A 21,742-nucleotide genomic window follows, 5' to 3' on the forward strand; every position below is an offset into this window, starting at 1 on the left:
AAAACAAACATTGTACATCTTGATGAGTTATACAACTTTGTAGTTGAAAACTTTTTCATTTGAATTAATTTACTGCTTCAAAATGTGCTTTGAAATTTTCTTTGCCGAGTGTCAAAAAAATAACACTCGGCAAAGAAGCTCTTTGCCGAGTGTCAAAAAAAACACTCGGCAAAGAAGCTCTTTGCCGAGTGTGAAAAAAAAAACACTCGGCAAAGAGACTCTTTGCCGAGTGTTAAAAAAAACACTCGGCAAAGAGCCTCTTTGCCGAGTGTCAAAAAAAAACACTCGCCAAAGGCGTCTTTGCCGAGTGCCCGAAAAACAACACTCGGCAAACCACCTGGCACTCGGCAAAGAGCTGGTCTCCGGTAGTGGTCGTTACATGTGCATGCCATGATTGGATATATAAACATGTCCAACCATTGGGGGTTTTGGTTCAGATGTGCTTGAGTACTTTAATTTCCACTGCCTTTTAGGAGCAAGCATTTTTCATGTGTTAATCTTCTGACCATATCGTCAAAATGTACTAATGCTAAATAAATGTCTGCATGAAACTGAACGCTTTGAATGGGTTGTAACGTTTTGCTGGAGTTTCCCTTTCGATACACCATTTCTAGCCGATTAGTCCTAAGCACTCGATGAGAGAGAGGGGAATTCCATTCTGCCGATTAGTCCTACCGTTTGAGGTATTGATATGTAAACCATGTGGTGCAGTTGGTTAATTTGTATGTTGAATGTTTTGCTTGTGAACTTTTTAAGGATTCTCCAAACTATGGTGTCCAATGACATATTATCTTACTGTACTAAAAAGTAATGCATGACCTATTAGTGGTTGCTGCTGCGTGAACTGATTATAATGCATGTACTCAATGTAAATATGTGGTCTTATCCTAGTTGAAAACCTTTCCCAAAACGCAATCATCATTTTTCCCATGAGATCATCGGAGGAGTTCGGGTCTGATCTAGGAACAACTGATTCGGACCAGGTACATCGAAAGTTTGGACAAATGTTGGAAGTACCGACGCCCAACTCCCATGTCGGAAGTTCAGACGCCCAACTCTCGAGAACAGAGGAACCTCGCAGGGCAGAACTTCCTATGGGTGTCAGAAGTTCCGACACTTCAACCTCCCGTACAAATTTTAACCTCCTCCTCCTCCGACCTTTTTTGCTATCAAGAAATGTAAATTTAGCTATGTTTCTTTTCCCATCACTAATATGAATCCTGAACCCTCACAAATGTTTTTTTTATTCTGTAGTGACTGATCGGTGATGTGGTGAATATTAGATTTGCGTATGTATATACTTTCGAGTGGAATCATCTACTCCAATGCGTGTATATCTAAATGCACAGTAAAGACTATTAATGTACAAAAGCCAAAACGTCCCATAATTTGGAACAAAGGGAATAATTTGGAACAAAGGAAGTACTAAGTATTGTGAGCATGTCAGACTTGCGCGAACAACGAAAAACAATCGGCGGAATCGATAAACTCGAGGCAGACAAATAATCATGAGCCATTAATGCACTTTTATGGCGGCTGGTCCTACTTGTTTCCGCATCATCGAGCTACCGCTACTTTGCGAGCTGCCGTTTTTATGATGTCGAGCTACTACATTGAGCTTAGAAAGAATATTAGGGTTTTAGCCATGAGTGCAAAGGTTTTCCTTTGTCTAAAATAAGAACGTGTGATGCACAGTGGAGAGGGGAGTCAATCACGTCTTTGCTTAATAATATAAGCCTTCTTGCTACTTAGTACATACCAGCTACCATGCCCCTTTCCCTGCTCTAGATCCGTCAATATATATATACACACGCATTTGAGAATTGGCCGCACACACACAAACACACTTGTAGCTGGAGCTAGCCACACAAGAAGAGACCTTGAAAGCAGAGAGCAAAGTACAATGGCGGATCTTGCCATTGGGATCTCCAAGACGGTGGTTCAGGAGCTAGTGAAGAGGGTGAAGAATGCCAAAAAGGAGGAGGCCAAGCAGTGGCAGGATAGTTGAGCGTGACATAGTGTTCATGAAGCATGAGTTCGAGATGATGCAGTCCTTTCTGGCGAGCGCGACCGCCGCCCATCGGGGACAGGTTCCGGGGCGATGTGGCGACGGACCTGGGTTAGGCAGGTCCGTGACCTGTCTGATGGGGCTGAGGACTGCATCGACTTCGTCCTCCACCTGGACACGGAGAGGTCTTTCCAGACCTTTTGTCTCCGCATCCTGCCGTCCTGCATGACCGGAGGAGCAGTGCTACCCCTGGATAGAGCTGTTTGTGACATTGAGCAGCTCAAGGCCATGGTTGAGGATGTGAGCAAGAGAAACATGCGCTACAGCCTTGTAAGTAGTGACTCCTCCGGATCCAAGCCGGCTGCCGGTGGCCGGCCACATGCAACTTGCGTCGTCGTCCGCTGCCAACCCAAGCACAGTGGACATCTTTGTCAATGCAAGTGATGCCGCTAATGGATAAGGCTGCAAGTGGACTATCTCAAGGGTTCAATGGAAGTGGACTATGACGCACAACTTTCTATCTTCTCATCTGTGGAACAGGTGGTGATCTTGGCACAATATCCATTGCGAGGAAGGTGTATGAAGATCCAGCATTCTGCTCACAATTCGCACTCCGCGCCTGGGTGAAGCTGAGGCAACCTTTCGATCCACTCGGGTTCATTCGGAGTTTAGTGGATCAGTTTGAGGCGAATAATTCTCGCCGACAGCAAGGAATAACAAATGTTGTTGCAGCAGAGAAACCACCAGAAGAACAACTAGTTGCCAACTTTTTTGAAGACATTCAGTCCAAAAAAGAATTTAGTTGAATACATTTGCAAGATGAAATACCTCATCGTCCTGGAAGACGTGCTCAGCATGGCAGGATGGGACGCCGCCAGAGCGTTCCTGCCGGACGGCAACAATGGGAGCCGGGTTATTGTGTTGACCCACCAGCTTGAGATCGCAAGCCTCTGCACTGGGCAACCGTATCAAGTGTCACATGCTCCGGGAGTTCTCACCTCACCACTCTGTCTACGTCTTCTACCAGGATAAGGAGGTAATAAGCCGGGAACCTGCACATTAAATCGATTACACTTGGAAAACCTTTTTCCACATCTCATCTCGCTAGTATAGTACACTGCAGGTTTTTTATTCCTTCAATTACTTGAGTAGCGCTTCGTTCATTTTATTTTCTTTTTCTAGATCTATGAATAGGAGTACCTATATAAGCCCACGAGTTCTTTTTTTTTTTTTTGCTGTTATGCCTACATTCTCAAATACTTAAGATGACGGCAAAAACATGGTTAGATATGGATTGCACACACGCACACACACGCTGCAAACTTCAATGCAAAACTAAAAACAAATGTTCTTATATAACATTAAAGGAATCATAATAATCAAAATATTGCACCGGTTCAATTCCTCGTAATATGGATGGTTCATATTTTTTCCAACCATTGTAAAATAATTCACATTTAAAATGTAGACAAGAAACTTTTTGTTCTTACAAACCATTCAAAGGATCATAGAATCGAAATTCTAAATAAAACACAATGCATTTAATTATTTAGGATTGTAAATAAACGTAAACTATACAAATATTTTAGGCTGCACCAGTCGTGAGAGTACAAGACTTAGATTACACGAGTTCATCAATCTATGCTCTCGCACTAGGCTAGAATTTGAGGAGATATAAGTATTAGTTACTATTTAATACATCTAATCAGTAAAGAATTAATTATATTAAATTCTATGTTTTTTTATCTTTATTTATTTTCAATAGGTATTATGTACTACATTGTCCAGTAATCGAACTTATTAGTTGCTTGCAAGGGACTAATGTATATATTTTTCAATCATGCATATTTATACTTTTCCTTTGCATGATACCTCTACATATGTTAAACATACAATTAGTTTGAAACCGTTACCATTAACTATGATAGCTCTTGTTGCATCATATATATCTTATGATCGAGTCATAAATTTAAATTTTGAAATGTTGATAATTAATTTTGTAATAGATAATGTTCATAATTAATTTGCATATAGATTCTCGAGAGAATATTTTCTTTTATTTTGAAAAATGACATATGTAGGTGATTTTGATAATAAAACTTTAAAAGGGTCACTTATATTATCTATCTATGACAATGGCATGGTCGATAATTTTGATGTAAATTTAGGGTTACTTATATTAGGTTTCTTATTAAAGTCACGCCTTTGGTATATTCTTATTATTTGCTGGGTGATTTGAGCAGCATACCAGGGCAACGGACCCCACCTAGGGAGCCACGGGATTCCGAGCAGCATACCAAGGGCAACAGCCGCGATCAGGGACGCAGAGGATTCCGTCTGCGAGCTGGCTGGGCTGACGACTGTGAACACGGAGGCACACCATTCCGGTTCCGGCGACGAGCAGCAGGCCAAAGCCAAGCCAATGCCCTCGGAGGCACAGGCTTCCGGCGAGGCTGAGATCACGGAGGTACAGCCTTCCTTCAAGGAGGCACTGGCTTCAGGCGGTAGGATAAGGCCGCACTGCAGTGAGGGCTTCAATTCTCAAGTAAAGAAACTTGAGGAGCTGATAACTTCGCCAGACGGGAGAGACAAAAATCATGTGATCTCAGTGTGTGGGATTGCTGGTGCTGGTGTCGTCAAAACCATCTATGACAGATGTTTGGTGCGGGAGATCCAGCCTGCTGGCCACTATGCTTGGGTCATGGTACCCAATAATCCCTTCGATATAAAGGAGTTCTGTCGGAGATTACATTGGATTATGAAGTCTGAAGCACCGGAGGAGGATTCAGATATCTTATCTGAATGCAGGATGGAACTGTCTTTATCCTGGAACCTTATTGTTATTGATGGTCTGCAGTCCGAGGATGACTGGGATTCCATAAAAACTAAGCTGACATTGGGAATGCATCCAAACTGTATCATTGTTGTTACAAATAATGAACGCGTCGCCCAGCATTGCGCAGCTGATCAAGGTGACGTATACAACATCAGTGATCAAGGAGACCTTCATCGTCCCAATCAAATATCAGGTGTGTTTTGGTTTCCTCACAGGCCGTTTGCCATTGTGGAATCTACCCTTTTTTCTTCTTCTTCTTCATATACAATAGAGAATTTCCTAAGACATTACATCGAGCTGATATATACAAAGCATTGCAGAGGGTTTCGGGCCTCTCTGCCTCGCTTGAAGCACATAGCCTGAATAACAAGATAGCACACATATATACACATTATTAGCGCCTATCAATCTATATGCAAGTGTCTCTGACCACCCGCCGTGCTGATTTAAATGGTGGAAACTATACATACATGTGCACACATCAGTCTGCTAAATTGTACCTCCTCCATCCTGAAACATATAATGTATAGAAGATTCGAAATTTGTCCCAAACTATAAGGTACATTTTTTTGGTTGTTCAAATCCTATCCATGCGTGCTTGCCTTTTAAACCCCATCCATACATGCCTTTTAAAACATCATCTTGACCAAAATGAACCATGTAATTGGTAGACAAAATAAATCACATACATGCGTGCCTTTTTAAAGAACGACTTACTAGAAAACTAAGCAAGTCAACATCCTAGCTAATTAATTGTGAGGGGCAAGTTAATCTTTTGCCACACAGATTCTCTGTCTTTTTTTATTAGTAACAAAAATTCCCATAGATTGCAATTGGTGAAAAAATAATCATGTTTCCCAAGCCTAATAAACATATAAACATGTTCAAAACTCAGATGATAGCTTGATTTATGAGTGTTCGCCTAACGTGTAAACGGTACACAGTGGTACATTCCTTTGTTTAATCTACCGTATAACCTGTTTAATTAGCCTTTAATATTGATAATGACTTAATGGTAAGTGATCGACTATTTAGCGTTTAGGAAAACATTGTTTATGACTCATATTAATCTCCACAATGACTATATTTTTTATGGACAACTATTTGTATAGTGTTTGTTATTTCTACGTTTAAGCACATTTTCTCTAGATCTAAAATAATTTTCTAGCGGAGGCAGAACATTTTTCTTCAAGATCACCCGTGCTGACCAATAGTACGCTTAATGTATTCTAGTCATCTTTTGTGTCTGCAATAATTTTCGCGGAAACCTATAATGTTGTTCTGATCAATAAAAGGACGACGCTCAATATCATTCAAATGTAATCAACTAGGATCATGTTATAGATATTTTATTATGAGAAACTAAATAATGCTATTAGAGTTTAACTTATATGTTTTATTTGGAAACTATGATATTTTAACTGCAAAAAAAAGACACTGCACACCACTGTTTTATTTCGGTCTCCGTAGGGCCCATCTGGCCTAATAAAAACAATTTTTTTGAGCCTACGTATGTGGCACTCACGCCCACATGCTAGTTATAACTATCGCATCAGTTTCTCAAAAAAAAAAACAAAGGTTAACTATCGCATCTTCTTTCCATGTGACTCGTATGCTGCCCAACCAAGCCTGTCTTCCATGTAACTCGGATTTTTTTAATTTTATTAATCCAATATATTAAAATTTTAAAAAGAGCACGTCTCAAACTAAATGTTCAGAAAATAGCCCTTTTAATCATGCCAGAGACCGTTGCGTGACTTATAACTTCAGTCATGTCACATACATTGGAGTGACTACTGACATAGCTAAAAAACTTACCAAGTACTACATCCGTCCCTAAATAACTGTTATTTTTGTTTTTCGTACCTTAAATTTGACTAGATTTGTATAAAGTGTTAGCAGCATTTGTATCTCCAAATAAATTTATTATGAAAATAGATTTAACGATCTATCTAATGATATTAATTATGTATCATAAATATTAATATTTTTTTTATAAAATTCAACAAAATTATTTCTAAGGAAGCGAGAACAACAGTTATTTAGGGACCGATGGAGTAGGATACTAGTGTAGCATGATACTGATCGAGTCATGTCCAGTGGCGGAGCTTGATCGGAGAAGCAGCAGGGCCCATTCTTTATAATCAAGTCTTAATCAGCTATGAAAATTGTTTAGCAAGTGAAAATTGTATTGTGAGAGGGGGGGGGGGGGGGGGGGCATGGCCCAGCCAAGCGCCCCCTGGTCAAGTGGTCATGTCAATACGTATGCCACGTGACACAGTACCGAATCTGTGTCGGGTGTCTCGTGTGAGTGTGTGTCCCGTGTCCGTGTTAGGTGTTTTGATTTTGTGTATTGTTTATTTTTTTTTGTTGATCCTAAACAAAAGACTTACATGTCTCTAAAAATTTAAAAAAAATTGAAATAGATGCTTGATTAGAAGCATGGCGCATTTTGCTTGTATCTATTATCAAATCTCTTATTGTTTTGAATTGAAATTCTTCCCATAATGTTATATTTGAGTCTTAAGTTAACCTGTTCAGTCTCCAAATAAACTCCAAAAATCCAAAAAATATATCTACAAACATAGTTTAGAAGGTAAAAAAAATCATGTAATTTCTCAGCATACATATTCAGGTGAAATTCGAAGTTTCTTAGCAAATTAAGTTTTAATTTGAAACTATATTTAAATCATTCGAAACAAAACCATGTTGGACTTAGCCCTGTTAGTTACAGCTTATAAGTAGTTTAGGGCCAAAATAAGCTGAAAATAATAACCAAATGTAATGCTTTTGTCCAACTTATTCTATTCGTGCTTATTCACACACAACTTTCCTATTTGTACAAAAACAAGAAGAAGCTAGGTCACGTCTTCTTATTTTGACTATATTTTTACTCTATTTGCACAACTTCATTGGAAAGTGCTTCCCAATAGAAGTTATACGAAATAGGGCCTTAGTCAACTTTAGTTTGACCTAGCTCTTACATCGATATTCACATAATCACTTTTGAAAGTGGTAACATGTAAATTACAGTACAAGTGGTATACTATCAAGTGAACTTGAAATTTAAAAGTTTAGTTTGCCACCCAAGGATCTGAGTTGATTTTGTGATTCTGTCTCTTGTCATTTGCAGTGTGATGATGACAATTTGATCAGGCCAAGGCACTCGTCAAAGCTGGCTGATGCTTACGATTGGCTTTGTTCTAACCGGCTTGTGGGTCGTGATTCTTCTGAAGAAAAGAAGCTTGAGGAGCTGATAACTTCACCAGACCGGAGAAAAAAACATCATGTGATCTCAGTGTGTGGGATTGCTGGTGCTGGAAAAACATTTATCGTCAAAACTATGTATTATAGATGCATACAGCGCGAGATGCTGGAGGACTTGTTTGGCGAGTATGCTTGGGTCGATGTACCCCATCCTTTCGACATCATGGATTTCTGTCGGAGATTATTCTTCTGCTGGATACGAACTTCAAATATGGGCCAAGATTTCGTCAGTGAATGTTCAAAACTTATGCACCAGAAGCGGCGGTTCCTACTTGTTATTGATGGCTTGCAGTCCACGAATGACTGGAACTCCATACTACAGGCCAGGCTGCCATGGACAGCTTGTATAAGCTGTATCGTTGTTGTTACAAGGTACCCAACTGTTGCCAGACATTGTGCAACAATTGAAGATGAGATATGCAGCATTAGAAGTCTACGAGTAGATGAAATGCGTCATCACATGAGAGATAAGGTACGTTTTTATTTAATTTCCTAAAACAAACATCGACTTATTTTTAGGGTGGTTGCTACTATAGTCTGACTTGATAGAATTGATTGGCATGCATGCTATTTTAATTTGGAGACTGCCGTCATGAGAATCTGAATTCATTTGGGGTTTCCATGGGTCCATTTGGATTAGCTAAATTTTTTATAAGCTGTGATATATAGCTGGTGGGTGCCAACGACTAGCTTTTTATAAGCTCGGCGGTTGAATAGTTTAAAATCAGCTATAAGCTAGAGTATAAGCTGGATTGTTTGAATGAACTAGAGTTTTTCTGTCAGCTAGTAACTTATTTTAGTCTATACAAAGAGGTTCTACGTTAGGTAGGGTGGTAATAAGAAAGAGGAGCAATAATATTGGCTTTGTATCTTTCCTAGCTTGGAGTGGTACCATTAGGTACGAAAAGGTAATACTTAATAAGATAAACAAAAAAAAGCAAGTTACAATCATGGTACTTCTTGGTACCTTTATATATATTTACAAAGCCAGTTAAACAGAATCGATAGAGAAACATTAGGTTTAAGAATTAACAGAGAACCATTAGCTTTAATTAAATTGTTAAGATCATTTGGATGATGGAGATCATTTGGATAACTATAACTATGATCGGTGTTTTTTATATTACCATAGAAATGATGAATAGGTTGAAGAGTCTTGTAGAAATATCATAGTAATACTAGGAAAAAACGTTAAAAATTCATTCACACATTACTAAGCATAAAATAAGTCAACTGGAAAATAAGAGAAAATATCATCTATCCATTTTGAAACTAAACATCATATCACAGCGGTCCAATGAAGGCCTAGAACAAAAAAATATTAGAAAAACAAATGTGTTCTATAGGTTCTCAATCCTTATTGATCTTACATGAAGTACTCCATCCGTTCCAAATTATAAGACGTTTTGGCTTTTCTAGATTCATAACTTTTGCTATGCACCTAGATATAAATTATGTTTAGATACATAGTAAAAGCCATTGTATCTATAAATGCCAAAACGTCTTATAATTTGGAACGGAGGGAGTACATTACAAATGATCCTAGCTAGATTACAATTTCTTTGATTTGTTCTTATCAGTAGGAGATTCCACCAAATCTGGCTGAGAAAAATATCCAAATAATTGAAAATAAGTATTGTAAGATTAAGTTGACTTTTAAATTTTGTAAATATCAAGAGATGTTAAATTTAGGCAACCACCGCTGATCTTTAATTGTCTAGTGAAATGAAGATGTAAGATTCTTAGGCATCTGTTTGTTCGAAGTAACCATAAACTAAGGGAAATTGATCCATGCGATCTGGGACACCGGTTTACTCTGTATTGGAAGCAGGGTGCTGTGAAATTATTAATTGATTATTATATATTGCAGCAGGAGAGTGTGATCATTAGTTCTTCATCTTCATTTTGTGAAATTTGATTGGAAAGTCCAGAAAAAAAAGAACACACGCGCCAGATATGCAGTATTCAATATTTGCAGTATTTGCAGAAAATTTTGGAGGTGTAGTATATGGCGTAATAGTTTTCAACATTTCCATTATACTAAAGAAAATACTATGGCTTCACATTGTCTTGGAGCGACGTCAAACAATGTTCTGCTTCTTTAATTTAGTGCCATTTGAACCGGTTTGTCCTTAATTTGTTTATGAAGGCCACAATTTCTCCATGAAATTAAACACCTTCATGGAAATTAAACATTATTTTCGGTGCAGAAAGTGACCAATACGTAGATATTTGTAGTTTTGCCGTATGTTGTGATCGGATGTGACCTAGCACTCAATGACACAGGGTTTATACTGATTCAGGCAACGTGCCCTACGTCCAGTTTGAGTTAGTTGGTAATTTTATTCCTGAGCCCAGGTGCTCGAAGTTTGATGTGCGGTTAAAAACGGAAGTGAGAAAGATGGGGGGGCAAGAAGTCCGGTCGAACTCTGGTCTGAAGGGCCGAGAGTGACGGAAGCTCCGCTATGTACTAAGTATTTGAGCGTGTGCTCGAGGTTTGAACCTGGTGGTTCTGTGGTTATGTGTTGAATTGATCCTCCTCTTTTGAGAGAGAGCATACCCATTTTTATAGATGAAGAGGATGGCCTTACACGTGAGTGAGAGAGAGAGTGTGTATGTATGCTAAGTCTCGTTGCCCACGCCGTCGGGTACAAGATGATTGTAGGCGCCCATAACACAGTTAACGTCATATGCATGTGGGAGGTTATGTCGTCTTCTTCTGGTATGGCAGACGTCGGTGCCTGCCATACTGTTGATACCCAGAGGCATGCGAGGGGTTTTACCGTGCTCGTCTGGTATGGGAGTTGCGGGCGCCCACAACACTGTAGGGCAAATGTCAGCGCCTACAACACTGCTTGGGTTCGGACATGCCTGGAAGGTTGCAGGGCACTCTTCTGACATGTCATGTCGGTACTGTCCTGTAGGTGTATAGGGTACGGTCCTCGGTATTACGGTTGACTTGAGTGCCCTATCTTATTTGCTCCGTCCATTTCCTAGTCCTCACCGAGGGGGCGTCCCTGGTCGGTTGGTCCCAGTTGGCTCCGACTGCGCCAGTCGGTGAAGAGCTGTAAGCAGGGGTTCGGTGCATCCCCGGTCGGAGACGCGGGTCGGAGTTCGGAAGCGGTGTTTGGCCAGGCCTTCCGGTTGGAGAGGCGGGCTGGAGTCGGAAGCGAGCGTTGTTCCTCCTTGGCCAGGCCATTCGGTCGGAGAGGCGGGCCGGAGTCGGAAGCGAGCGCTATTCCTCCTTAGCGAGGCCTTCCGGTCGGAGATTGGATTGCCTTCTGGCCTGTCGTTTAGGTGTTTAGGCCGGCCCAGGAGTTTGCACGTCGTTCGCAAACGTCGTCTGCTGGGCCGAGCTTTTGCTGGGAAGCCAGTTCATGAGGGACCCTGGGTTTATGAACCCGACATTATTGCTCATATAATTCCTTAATAAATTATTCAAACATCTCCAGAAGTGGGAGAGGTTAGTGCAGACCAAAAGTGGCTATATTTTCCTGGCCTTTGAAATTCTTTTGGAGTAATAACAATCATTATAAGGCTTAAATATTAATATCATCAATGTTTCCCCATCCTAGATCTTACTTCAAGCTCTATCACCAATAAACTTAGGTGATGTGATACAAACTTTAAATGGAAGTTTATGACATTGTATTTCTAAGAGTGCAGTCTACGACCTAAAATCCTTTTATATTATTAAAAAGTATAAAATGAGAGTTAATAGAAGATACAACAAGCACTAGAGTTCCAACTTAACTTGAGGATAGAAACTTTATTGCAAGTAATAATATTAAATTTTGAAAAACAAAATTTGGATTCATGACATCATTTGATATGAGCTGCAGCAAGAGCCACATAGTTTAAGCTAATGTTTCAATTAGATGAATATGAAAGATACACGGAGATGCCGTGCAAAGGAAGAAACTATGGATATGGATGACAAAACATATAGAACAATAATTGACAAGTTTATCATAACTAGATAAAAACTACAGAGTATTTATCATGCCTAGTGTGTTTAAGAAATGAACAAAGAGGAAAACATGCAATTTAATATATGTAGTTGATATAACTTAAAGTGAACTGCCATATATCTATTGTATGAATGTTACAAAGTCTACATTGTTGCATAGCATTATGCTTTTAATTTAATAGTGGCGTCTAATTTAGAAACATATATAGCATACTTATATGAAAACTTAGGGGTTACTTTACATAATGTTTCATAATGGCTTATGTGGGTTATTTAAATACAAATTAAGGGGTTATTTCAAATTATCTTTTGCAGTGACATAGCTCTATAATTTATATGTAATGCTATGGGATATTTTACATTTTCTTTCATAATGGAAGATGTGGATAATTTAGATACAAATTTAGGAGTTAGCTTTATGTATTTTTCATTATGGCAAAGGTGCGTAATTTTTTTTTGTATATAACATAATGGTTATTATTGATAATGATTATTAGAATCTCCCAAAAACTAAAGGATTGATATTTCTTTGATCATGGAAATTTCTACGATTTATCTTGTTTCCTATCTCGTCTCGGCTGGATTAATGTGGAGGCTTCTTTAGGGCCTCTAATTAGTATTAGCAAGATTGTAAACAGAAATGGCATGTGAAATTACAGCTAAAATTTCTAGTTTGTGCATGTGAAATAACATGTAATACAACGATGCGGTTATTGCGTTCAGTCTAATCTAACTAATAAAATTTCCCTATTTCGAATTGCATATACACAGATTATTGTACAGCAGCTATGTGAAGTTGTGCCAGCTGGAACCCCTGGGCAGGAGGATCCCGAAATGACAAACGAAGAGTTAGATATGCTGCTGACAGAGGAAGCATTTGGTATCATGAACAAGTGTGGCAGATCTCCAGAAGTAGTAGGTTGTTTACGGAGCTACTTGGTATCCAAACAAGGTGATGCCGCAAAGATTGCGGCGCTCAGGCATCTGAATGACAACTTCATGCAAGAGTTGAGGGCTAATCCAGATCTTGGCAGTTTACTGAGAGTGTTCACCTCGATGCATTCCAACATTCATACTTGCCCTCAAGTCATCAAGAAATGTCTCTTTTATCTCTCGATTTTCCATCAAGGACGCAACATTCGTCGGGACCGATTGGTGAGGCGTTGGATCACGGAGGGCTACTCGGAGGGCATAGACAGCAGCAGCATGGTGGTGTATACGGAGACGAAGCTCTTCCACAAGCTTGCCGAACTGGGAATTATAACGCAGCCGGCGGCGCCACAGAGCAGTAGTCGGACTGGGACGATGAGAATGAGCTCTTGCCAGGTCAACTCTTTGTTCCTGGAGTACATCACCTTGTGTGAAACAGAAGAGAGAATTTTCCTGCCACTGGAAGTCACCGTGCTGGAGGGTGGACGAAATCCCAGCACAGAACACGTAGGTCAGCATCTTGCTATCCGGAAATGGACGGGAGAGAAGGCTGTGTTCGACTGCTTGGACTTCTCGTGGCTACGGTCTCTGACGGTGACTGGAGAGTGGCAACCATTCTTCGTCTCGGACATGATGCTGGTGCTGCGGGTGCTCGATCTGGAGGGCACCACGAGCAATCTGAGGGATGGTGACCTCAAGCAAATCGTGGAGCAGCTGCCACGCCTCAAGTTCCTCTCCCTAAGAGGTTGCAATGAGATTACTCGCCTCCCACGTTCCATGGGTGGCCTGAGGCAGCTCCAGGCTCTGGATGTCAGAGGAACCTGTGTTGTCAGGCTCCCTGGAAGCATCGTCAAGCTACACAAGCTGCAGTACCTTCATGCTGGCGATGGTCAAGGAGGCGTCAGAGTGCCGAGAGGCATTGGGGCACTCAAGGCTCTGCACACACTGGGTGCTATCGACGTCAGCTCATCATCTACTGGGGTGGCTATTCTGAATGAGCTCCATAGACTTCAACAGTTGAGGAAGCTCCACGTCTCAGGCATCATCAAACGGCACAACAGCCTATGTGTATGTGTGGCCTGCTTCGTCTCAGGCGGTCAAGCCAGCAGCGGGAGTAGTATAAGGTTTCCAACCAACTCCTTTGGTGAACTCAAAGTACTGGAGATTGCATGCAGCCCCGGCATACATGTACAGTTCGCTCAAGGGGCGGTGCCCAAGCTTGAGAAGGTGAAGCTGTACTGCCAGGATGGATCTACACTGCAGTTTTCTGGACTAAAGTTCCTGAGGTCCCTCAAGCAAATATTGCTTAAGGGCCCCGGTTGCAACGCAATCAGGAATTCATTGCCAAAGCAACTCAACCTGCAGATTCCGAACAACCAAATCGCCCTCACAATAGCACAGGGCCATGGATCACAGCCGGAACCAGGCCCGGCACAGGGTAATCAGGAGATGCCGGCATAGAGCCTGGCAGAGGGTAACCAGCAGACATCGGAGTCAAGCCCAGCAGCGGGAGCGGCTAATCAGTGATGGATTTTTCTATCATCGCCGGTTCCCTGACCCGGTTGAGGCTATACCCAACAGTGAAAGCATAAGGAACACAACCACGAAAAGCCTCCACCTAGCAGTGATAGTACGATGCTCACTGTTAGGGCGTTGGCTTTAATCGGTAGTGACCTTCATTTCCTAAATAATTTATTGTTACATTTCAATATAGCTTACTTTGTAATAATTTACATTTGATATTATTAATATTTTACATTTGTATATCTTATCGAGTGTTACCTTTCCATTCCAGCTTATCATTGTAGACCTACATTTTAATAATATGGAAGTCAATGCTTTTGGTGACGATAATTGTTTTTGCAGCCTGAATGCTCTTTTAATTCATCCTTACAAGTGCCACATGTCCTGCCCATAGTCGCCTTACAAGTGCCGTCCTTGGGCATCAAACTGAATCCTTGTGGTTAAGTGATAGCTACTACTCTATTAATCACGAGCAAACACATGTATATGTTGCCCATTATTAATGTTGTTGTTTTATAGCCATTGTCTTTTCAGTTGCAAAGATCAGTAAAACTTGGTAACTAAATATTTGATCGAGGCCCAACTGTTAGTTATATGTCAAATATGTGTATAGTTTGGTTATGCTAATCATCTTTGATGTCCAATCACTATCTTTGTGGGAGATTTTGATCAATTTTACATCAAGAAATTCTGTCCGAGAAGCTTAGACAGATTTGCATACTTTCCCTCCATTGGTGCCTCAGGTGGCCTTTTAACTGTATGGAATAGCAGTTATTTTGATGGTACAATAGTTCAGGCTAATTCATATGCAATTACAGTGAAAATGCTGAGTAAATTAGACAGCAAAAGCTTTCATGTAACCAATATATATGGACCATCACATTCTCCAGAAAAACTTGGCTTTGTCATCACTTAGTTTGCTAATCTTGACACATCTGAATTTGAAGATTGGATCACTGTTGGTGATTTCAATCTTATCAGAGATCCTAAAAATAAGAATAAACCAGGGGGGGGGGGGGGGGGCTTGGAGAGATGAATATGTTCAATGAACTCATCACTTATTTGGATCTTATTGAAATCCCGTTCAGTGGTACAAGCTTTTCTTGGAGTAATATGCAGGTTGACCCTCATCTGATTAAACTAGATTGGGTTTTTTACCTCTTCCACGCTGGGCTCTGTCCTTCCCTGCTACTTTTGTCCAGCCTGTGTCCAAACCTGTTTCTGATCATATTGCTTATAGTGTTCACATTAGAAGTAGAATACCCAAATCCAACATGTTTAGATTTGAGAATTATTGGGTTGATCATCCTGGTTTTTTTGGATACTGTCAATCTTCACTGGAACGGTTCACCTTTTTTTTGCCCATGCTGCTAGGAACCTGTCAACAAAACTGAAGCAAGTCAGAGCTGGCCTCAAAAGTTGGAGAAAAAAATTGTCCAAACTGAGTAAATTAATCTTTAACTGAAATTGGGTACTTTTGGTGTTGGATGGCCTGGAGGATCAAAGAGCCCTGTCTAGTCTTGAAACATCTTTCCGAAGCTTAGTCAAATCCCACCTTGCTAATCTGTTGGAGTCTAAAAGAATTTACGGGAAACAAAGAAACTCAGTAAGATGGATCAATCTAGATGATGAAAATACTCATTTTTTCACACCATGGCTACAATTGCTAACATAAGAAATTTTATTGTTAGTCTCTCAAAATCAGATGGAACATCTCTGTCATAGATCATGATCAGAAAGCAAACTTACTTTGGGCAGCCTTCAAACTTAGGCTTGGAATCGGTGAATTTCACAATATGGCATATAACCTGAGCACTCTACTGACACAAGATAATCTGAGTCACCCTGATGAAGAATTTACCCAAGATGATATTGACATAGTGATAAAAAAAACCTACCCAACAGTCATGCTCCAGGCCCAAATGATTTTAATGGGCTCTTCATTAAAAAAATGCTGGAACATCATAAAGGATGACTTCACAAGGTTGCAGAGATACTTTTGCACACAAAATATTGATCTGAGGAGCATCACACAATGGATTGACACACACACACAAGGTTTGCAGGCCCAAATACTTTTGCACACACAATGGATTGGCACACACGCTGCAAACTTCAATGCAAAACTAAAAAAAAATGTTCTTATATAACATTAAAGGAATCATAATAATCAAAATATTGCACCGTTCAATTTCTCGTAATATGGATGGTTCATATTTTTTCCAACCATTGTAAAATAATTCACATTTAAAATGTAGACAAGAAACTTTTTTGTTCTTCAAACCATTCAAAGGATCATAGAATCGAAATTCTAAATAAAACACAATGCATTTAATTATTTAGGATTGTAAATAAACATAAACTATACAAATTTTTTAGGCTGCACCGTCGTGAGAGTACAAGACTTAGATTACATGAGTTCATCAATCTATGCTCTTGCACAGGCTAGAATTTGAGGAGATATAAGTATTAGTTACTATTTAATACATGTGATCAGTAAAGAATTAATTATATTAAATTCTATGTTTTTTTATCTTTATTTATTTTCAATAGGTATTATGTACTACATGTCCAGTAATCGAACTTATTAATTAGTTGCTTGCAAGGGACTAATGTATATATTTTTCAATCATGCATATTTATACTTTTCCTTTGCATGATACCTCTACATATTTTAAACATACAATTAGTTTGAAACCTTACCATTAACTATGATAGCTATTGTTGCATCATATATATCTTATGAGGTCATATATTTAAATTTGGAAATGTTGATAATTAATTTTGTAAACGATAATGTTCATAATTAATTTGCATATAGATTCTCCGGAGAATGTTTTCTTTTATTTTTCAAAATTACAAATGTAGGTGATTTTGATAATAAAACTTTAAAAGGGTCACTTAGATTATCTATCTATGACAATGGCATGGTCGATAATTTTGATGTAAATTTAGGGTTACTTATATTAGGTTTCTTATTAAAGTCACGCCTTCACTACTGGAAACAGAGACTTTGCCGAGTGCAAAATTCTTTGCCGAGTGTCAAAAATCAGGCACTCGGCAAAGACCTTCTTTGCCGAGTGCTACACTCGGCAAAGAATTACACTCGGCAAAGATTTCTTTGCCGAGTGCTGGGCACTCGGCAAAGACGGGCACTCGGCAAAGGACTTCTATGCCGAGCGCCAGACTCTCGGCAAAATCTCTACACTCGGCATAGGCTGCCCGTGGAAATGGCGTCCGGTCACGGCCTTCTTTGCCGAGCGCCTGCAGTTAGGCACTCGGCAAAGATTTGTTTTTTTTAAAAAAATTTCTTTGCCGAGTGCCCCAGATCTGGCACTCGGCAAAGATTTAATTTTTTTTAAAAAAAAAAATCTTTGCCGAGCGTCTCAAATCTGGCGCTCGGCAAAGAAATTTTTTTTATTTTTAAAATACTTTGCCGAGTGCCCCTGGGACAGCACTCGGCAAAGATTTAATTTTTTTTATTATTTCTTTGCCGAGTGCTCCTGTGGATGCACTCGGCAAAGAGGAAATTTTAAAAAAAATTAAAACATTCTTTGCCGAGTGCCTGATGGCTTGCACTCGGCAAAGACATCCTTTGCCGAGTGCCATGCCCCGGCACTCGGCAAAGTTTTTTTTGTTTTTTTGTTTTTGGCCTCCAATTTTTTTGTGCAGCCCTTTTAAAGCACCAGGAACTCCTAGTTACAATTTGGGGATTTTTTGTGTCTTTTTGTTATATTTAGTTACTTTATTTCGTTTACTTGAATTTTTCCGGAAATTAGAAATTTGAACTGCACGTGGTACGAATAATGGAGTTTAATGATTCGAAAATTGATAGTCAGGTTATTGAGTGTTGTGAGAGGCCGTATTTAGGAACGGACCCGAAATTTCGGATATCTTGTTCACGAAACATGTCCGCGAAATTACATGTGCAGTGTTTTTAAATTCTATAAAAAGCAAACGAAGTCCGAAAATCATGAAACTTGTTGAGATGTCGTAATATCATATGTGGAGGCTATTATCAAAATTTCAGAAGATTTCGTGCACGTTGTCACGTACGATGCTTACAAACCAGGACATCTCGACTATTATGGAAGAATTGAAGAAATCTACGAACTATCATTTTATGGTTCTAAACCTCTTACTCCTGTCATATTCAAATGCCACTGGTTTCATCCTGGTGTAACGAGACGAACCCCTAAGCTTGGGCTAGTCGAGATTCGACAGGATTCCGTCTATCCAGGAAAAGATGTCTACATTGTGGCTCAACAGGCCGTCCAGGTTTATTATACGTCATACGCGTGCAAAGACGCCGAGCATCTTAAGGGTTGGTCTATTGTGCACAAGGTATCGCCACACGGTAAACTACCTGTCCCAAACGATGAAGATTACAACTTCAACCCAAACACATATGATGGAGAGTTCTATCAAGAAGAGGGGCTACAAGGGAGGTTTGACATAGACTTAACCGAAGAGATAGGAATGGAAGTAGACAATGAAAGGGATGATGACGAGGACGCTGGAGACGAGGTGCGAAATCTGAAGGACATACAAATGCTTGAGCGATTACATTTGGGCAATGACAATGAAGACAACATTCCTCCTTCGGATAGTGTTGATGAGTTGGACAATGTTGATAGTGATGACGAGACCTATGACGAGACCTATGATCCAGCTAATTTAAATCATTCGAAACAAACCATGTTGGACTTAGCCCTGGTTGATACCACTACAGGAAAACGCCTCTTTGCCGACTGCTTGCCCCGGTCGGCAAAGGCATAAACCCAGTCGGCAAAGGCTTTGCCGACCGCAAAGCCACGTGGCAGTCGGCAAAGAGCAGTCGTCAAAGCCTGGGTCGGCAAAGGCGGATTTGCCGACTGCCACGTGGCACACAGTCGGCAAATCCTTTGCCAACTGCCACGCCAGCAGTTGGCATAGCCACGTGGCGCCGTCAGCCCTGACGGCAGGCTTTGCCGACTGCTGGTTCCTCGGCAGTCGGCAAAGAATTTTTTTTTCAAAAATTGTTTGCCGACTGGCCGCCAGCTCGGCAGTCGGCAAAGAAAGAAAATATTTTTTTTTGAAATGTTCTTTGCCGACTGCTTTCGGAGTTGCAGTCGGCAAAGGTTTGACCTCTTTGCCGACTGCCTCCCATTGCAGTCGGCAAAGACTCTGTCCTAGGGTTTTTTTGCCCAGCTTTGCCGACTGTAAACAGTCGGCAAAGCTGGAATTTTTTTTTTTTTGCTTTTGTTTTCTGTTTTCTCGCATCAAAACCCTGCAAAATCACAAATTATAATCCAATTTCACCAGAAGCACCGGTAGCACCATTTATATCACAATTTCATCACATTTGTCGCCAACATCACCACATATATCACAATAACGCACAACATCACATATATCTCACATATATGTCACAATAACAACCACACAAGTGCATTACAACCATCACATGAAGTCCAACACGTCGAACACCACAAGTCGACGTCCATCACACGAAGTTCAACATAACAAGTCTAGGTCCATAACGAAGAAAAGAAATACATGACAACAACTTCGACGATACGGTGGATACATGATAACAGAATCGACAAGTACCTAGCTCGTCGCGCCATCCCCGGTCTCGTCGTCCGCTCCGCCCCCAGAGCCCCCAGGGTTTGCCCACGGAAACCCCCTTGGACCAAACTGAGGCGCCTACGCGTACTGCCACCGTCCGCGCACCGGCGGCCACGAGTACGTCGGAGGAGGGCCACGCGGAGGTGGATACGGTGGATAGGGTGCAGGTGGTGGATACGACATCATCTGATGGCCGGGACCTCCAGGAGACGGGTTCGAACCCGCCGACTGTACCTGCACAAGTTAAACGCCAAGTGATGTCATTAGTATCTGCAGCATGGACGCACAAGTTAAAGCTAAGAGTCAATATACTCACCGGGGGTCCCTCCAGGAGCGACAGGAGCAGGCACAGGAAAAAACTCTGGAGGAGGAGGCGGTGGAGCGAACATTGGAAGAGGAGGCGGTGTAGACGCCCCGGGCGTCTGCATGGACTGGAAGAAGCTGGCCATGTTCTGCATCTGAGTGTTGTAGTGCTGCTGCAGGCTTTGCTGGTAAGCCATCTGTTGCGCCATCATCTGCGCGTGCAACGTGGCGATCCTCTCCTCCATCTTGGCCTCCATCTGGGCCTGCAATATTACATCCGCAGTGTTGATTGTATGTACAGGTGCGAAACGAGTGAACGACGAACGAAACGGCACTTACCTGTGACGCTGACTGCCGTCGGGGCGCTACAGGGATGTCGCTGGAGCTCGTGGGCGTGGATCGAACCTGGGTCAGCGTAGGAACCTGGGACGGGTCGAGGGCGCTGTGGGCCATGTAGTAGCGACCATGCTGCTTCCCTGGTCCCAACCTCTGTAGGAGGTCTGTGTCCAGGGGCTCGGCGGTGGGGTCGAACGTCTCCCCGTAGCGCTGGCGAGCCGCGACGGTGTACTCGGTGGCCTTCTCGTAGGCGGTGGGGTTGGTGTACGCATCGGGCCCGTCCTCCGGGTTGTAGACGTTGTTCGGATCCGTCGCCTTGCCCTTGTGAGAGAGGAGGTACGTGGTGTACTCGTTGATTTCCTGCCCACCGTGCGTCTGCGTCTGCATTGAAAACACAAACATGGTTACAAGTATTGACAATTGAGCGCAAGGATTAAGACATGAACGGACGCATACCCATCTTGTCGCGAACTGGGGGAGGGGCTGATTCCCTTGGTGGTGTGACACCCCTCGCATCTGCGCGCGGCGGCCCTGACGGTCGGCGCGCCTCGCGTACGCCTCATCCGTGCGCCACATGCGCACAATCTCTGTCCAGCATTCCCTGTGGTTGTCGCACCACGACGGACACACCTGCATGACATCAAGTATTTGACATGCGAGAAGATTAGTGTAATGTTTCACTGAAGGAATCTGAACGAATGTTGTCATACTTAATTACCTGCTCGTATTGCGCTTGGGTGAGGTCGGCCTCCCTCGAGTTCATTCTCTAGGCGGATTTGGGGCTTCTTGATGTTCTCTCCAAGCACGTTGGCGTGGAAGTCGCGGATGGCCTGTAGGCGCGCCTCATGTACCAAACCTGCAAGAAAAGATGGCATGATGGCCGACAAACACATATACATGTCAGGCACGATGGCCGACAACCACAAATTTATTTCCAATCCATGCAGAAGAATATAAG

General features: G+C 41.5%; 3 protein-coding genes across 3 annotated transcripts; 2 read left to right on the forward strand and 1 right to left on the reverse strand.

Annotated features, from left to right (window-relative positions):
• The first annotated feature begins 2,101 nt into the window (after positions 1–2,101).
• LOC136489691 (uncharacterized) lies at positions 2,102–2,814 on the forward strand. The gene is made up of 2 exons (XM_066486258.1): positions 2,102–2,444; positions 2,549–2,814. The coding sequence occupies exons 1-2, from the start codon at positions 2,102–2,104 to the stop codon at positions 2,812–2,814; spliced, it is 609 nt and encodes a 202-aa protein (XP_066342355.1).
• Positions 2,815–8,178: 5,364 nt separating this feature from the next.
• On the forward strand, positions 8,179–14,644 carry LOC136485758 (disease resistance protein Pik-2-like). Its single transcript, XM_066482602.1, has 2 exons — positions 8,179–8,583; positions 12,853–14,644. The coding sequence occupies exons 1-2, from the start codon at positions 8,188–8,190 to the stop codon at positions 14,470–14,472; spliced, it is 2,016 nt and encodes a 671-aa protein (XP_066338699.1). The 5' UTR covers positions 8,179–8,187; the 3' UTR covers positions 14,473–14,644.
• Positions 14,645–15,862: 1,218 nt separating this feature from the next.
• Positions 15,863–21,547, reverse strand: LOC136489692 (uncharacterized). Its single transcript, XM_066486259.1, has 4 exons — positions 21,503–21,547; positions 21,241–21,414; positions 20,788–21,165; positions 15,863–15,913 (listed from the first exon to the last, which is right to left on the reverse strand). Exons 1-4 carry the CDS (start codon positions 21,545–21,547, stop codon positions 15,863–15,865), a joined length of 648 nt encoding a protein of 215 aa, XP_066342356.1.
• Between the last annotated feature and the right edge of the window lie 195 nt (positions 21,548–21,742).

The sequence above is a fragment of the Miscanthus floridulus genome, chromosome 10 (assembly GCF_019320115.1).
Source record: "Miscanthus floridulus cultivar M001 chromosome 10, ASM1932011v1, whole genome shotgun sequence".
NCBI classification, from domain to species: domain Eukaryota; kingdom Viridiplantae; phylum Streptophyta; class Magnoliopsida; order Poales; family Poaceae; genus Miscanthus; species Miscanthus floridulus.

Coding starts and splice junctions, on each gene's coding strand:
- LOC136485758 (XM_066482602.1), top strand. CDS start 8,188: ATGTATTATAGATGCATACAGCGCGAGATGCTGGAGGACTTGTTTGGC. Junction 8,584..12,852: donor GTCATCACATGAGAGATAAG/GTACGTTTTTAT, acceptor GCATATACACAG/ATTATTGTACAGCAGCTATG.
- LOC136489692 (XM_066486259.1), bottom strand. CDS start 21,547: ATGAACTCGAGGGAGGCCGACCTCACCCAAGCGCAATACGAGCAG. Junction 21,415..21,502: donor CCCAAGCGCAATACGAGCAG/GTAATTAAGTAT, acceptor GATGTCATGCAG/GTGTGTCCGTCGTGGTGCGA. Junction 21,166..21,240: donor CCCAGTTCGCGACAAGATGG/GTATGCGTCCGT, acceptor TTTTCAATGCAG/ACGCAGACGCACGGTGGGCA.
- LOC136489691 (XM_066486258.1), top strand. CDS start 2,102: ATGTGGCGACGGACCTGGGTTAGGCAGGTCCGTGACCTGTCTGATGGG. Junction 2,445..2,548: donor CAGTGGACATCTTTGTCAAT/GCAAGTGATGCC, acceptor TCTGTGGAACAG/GTGGTGATCTTGGCACAATA.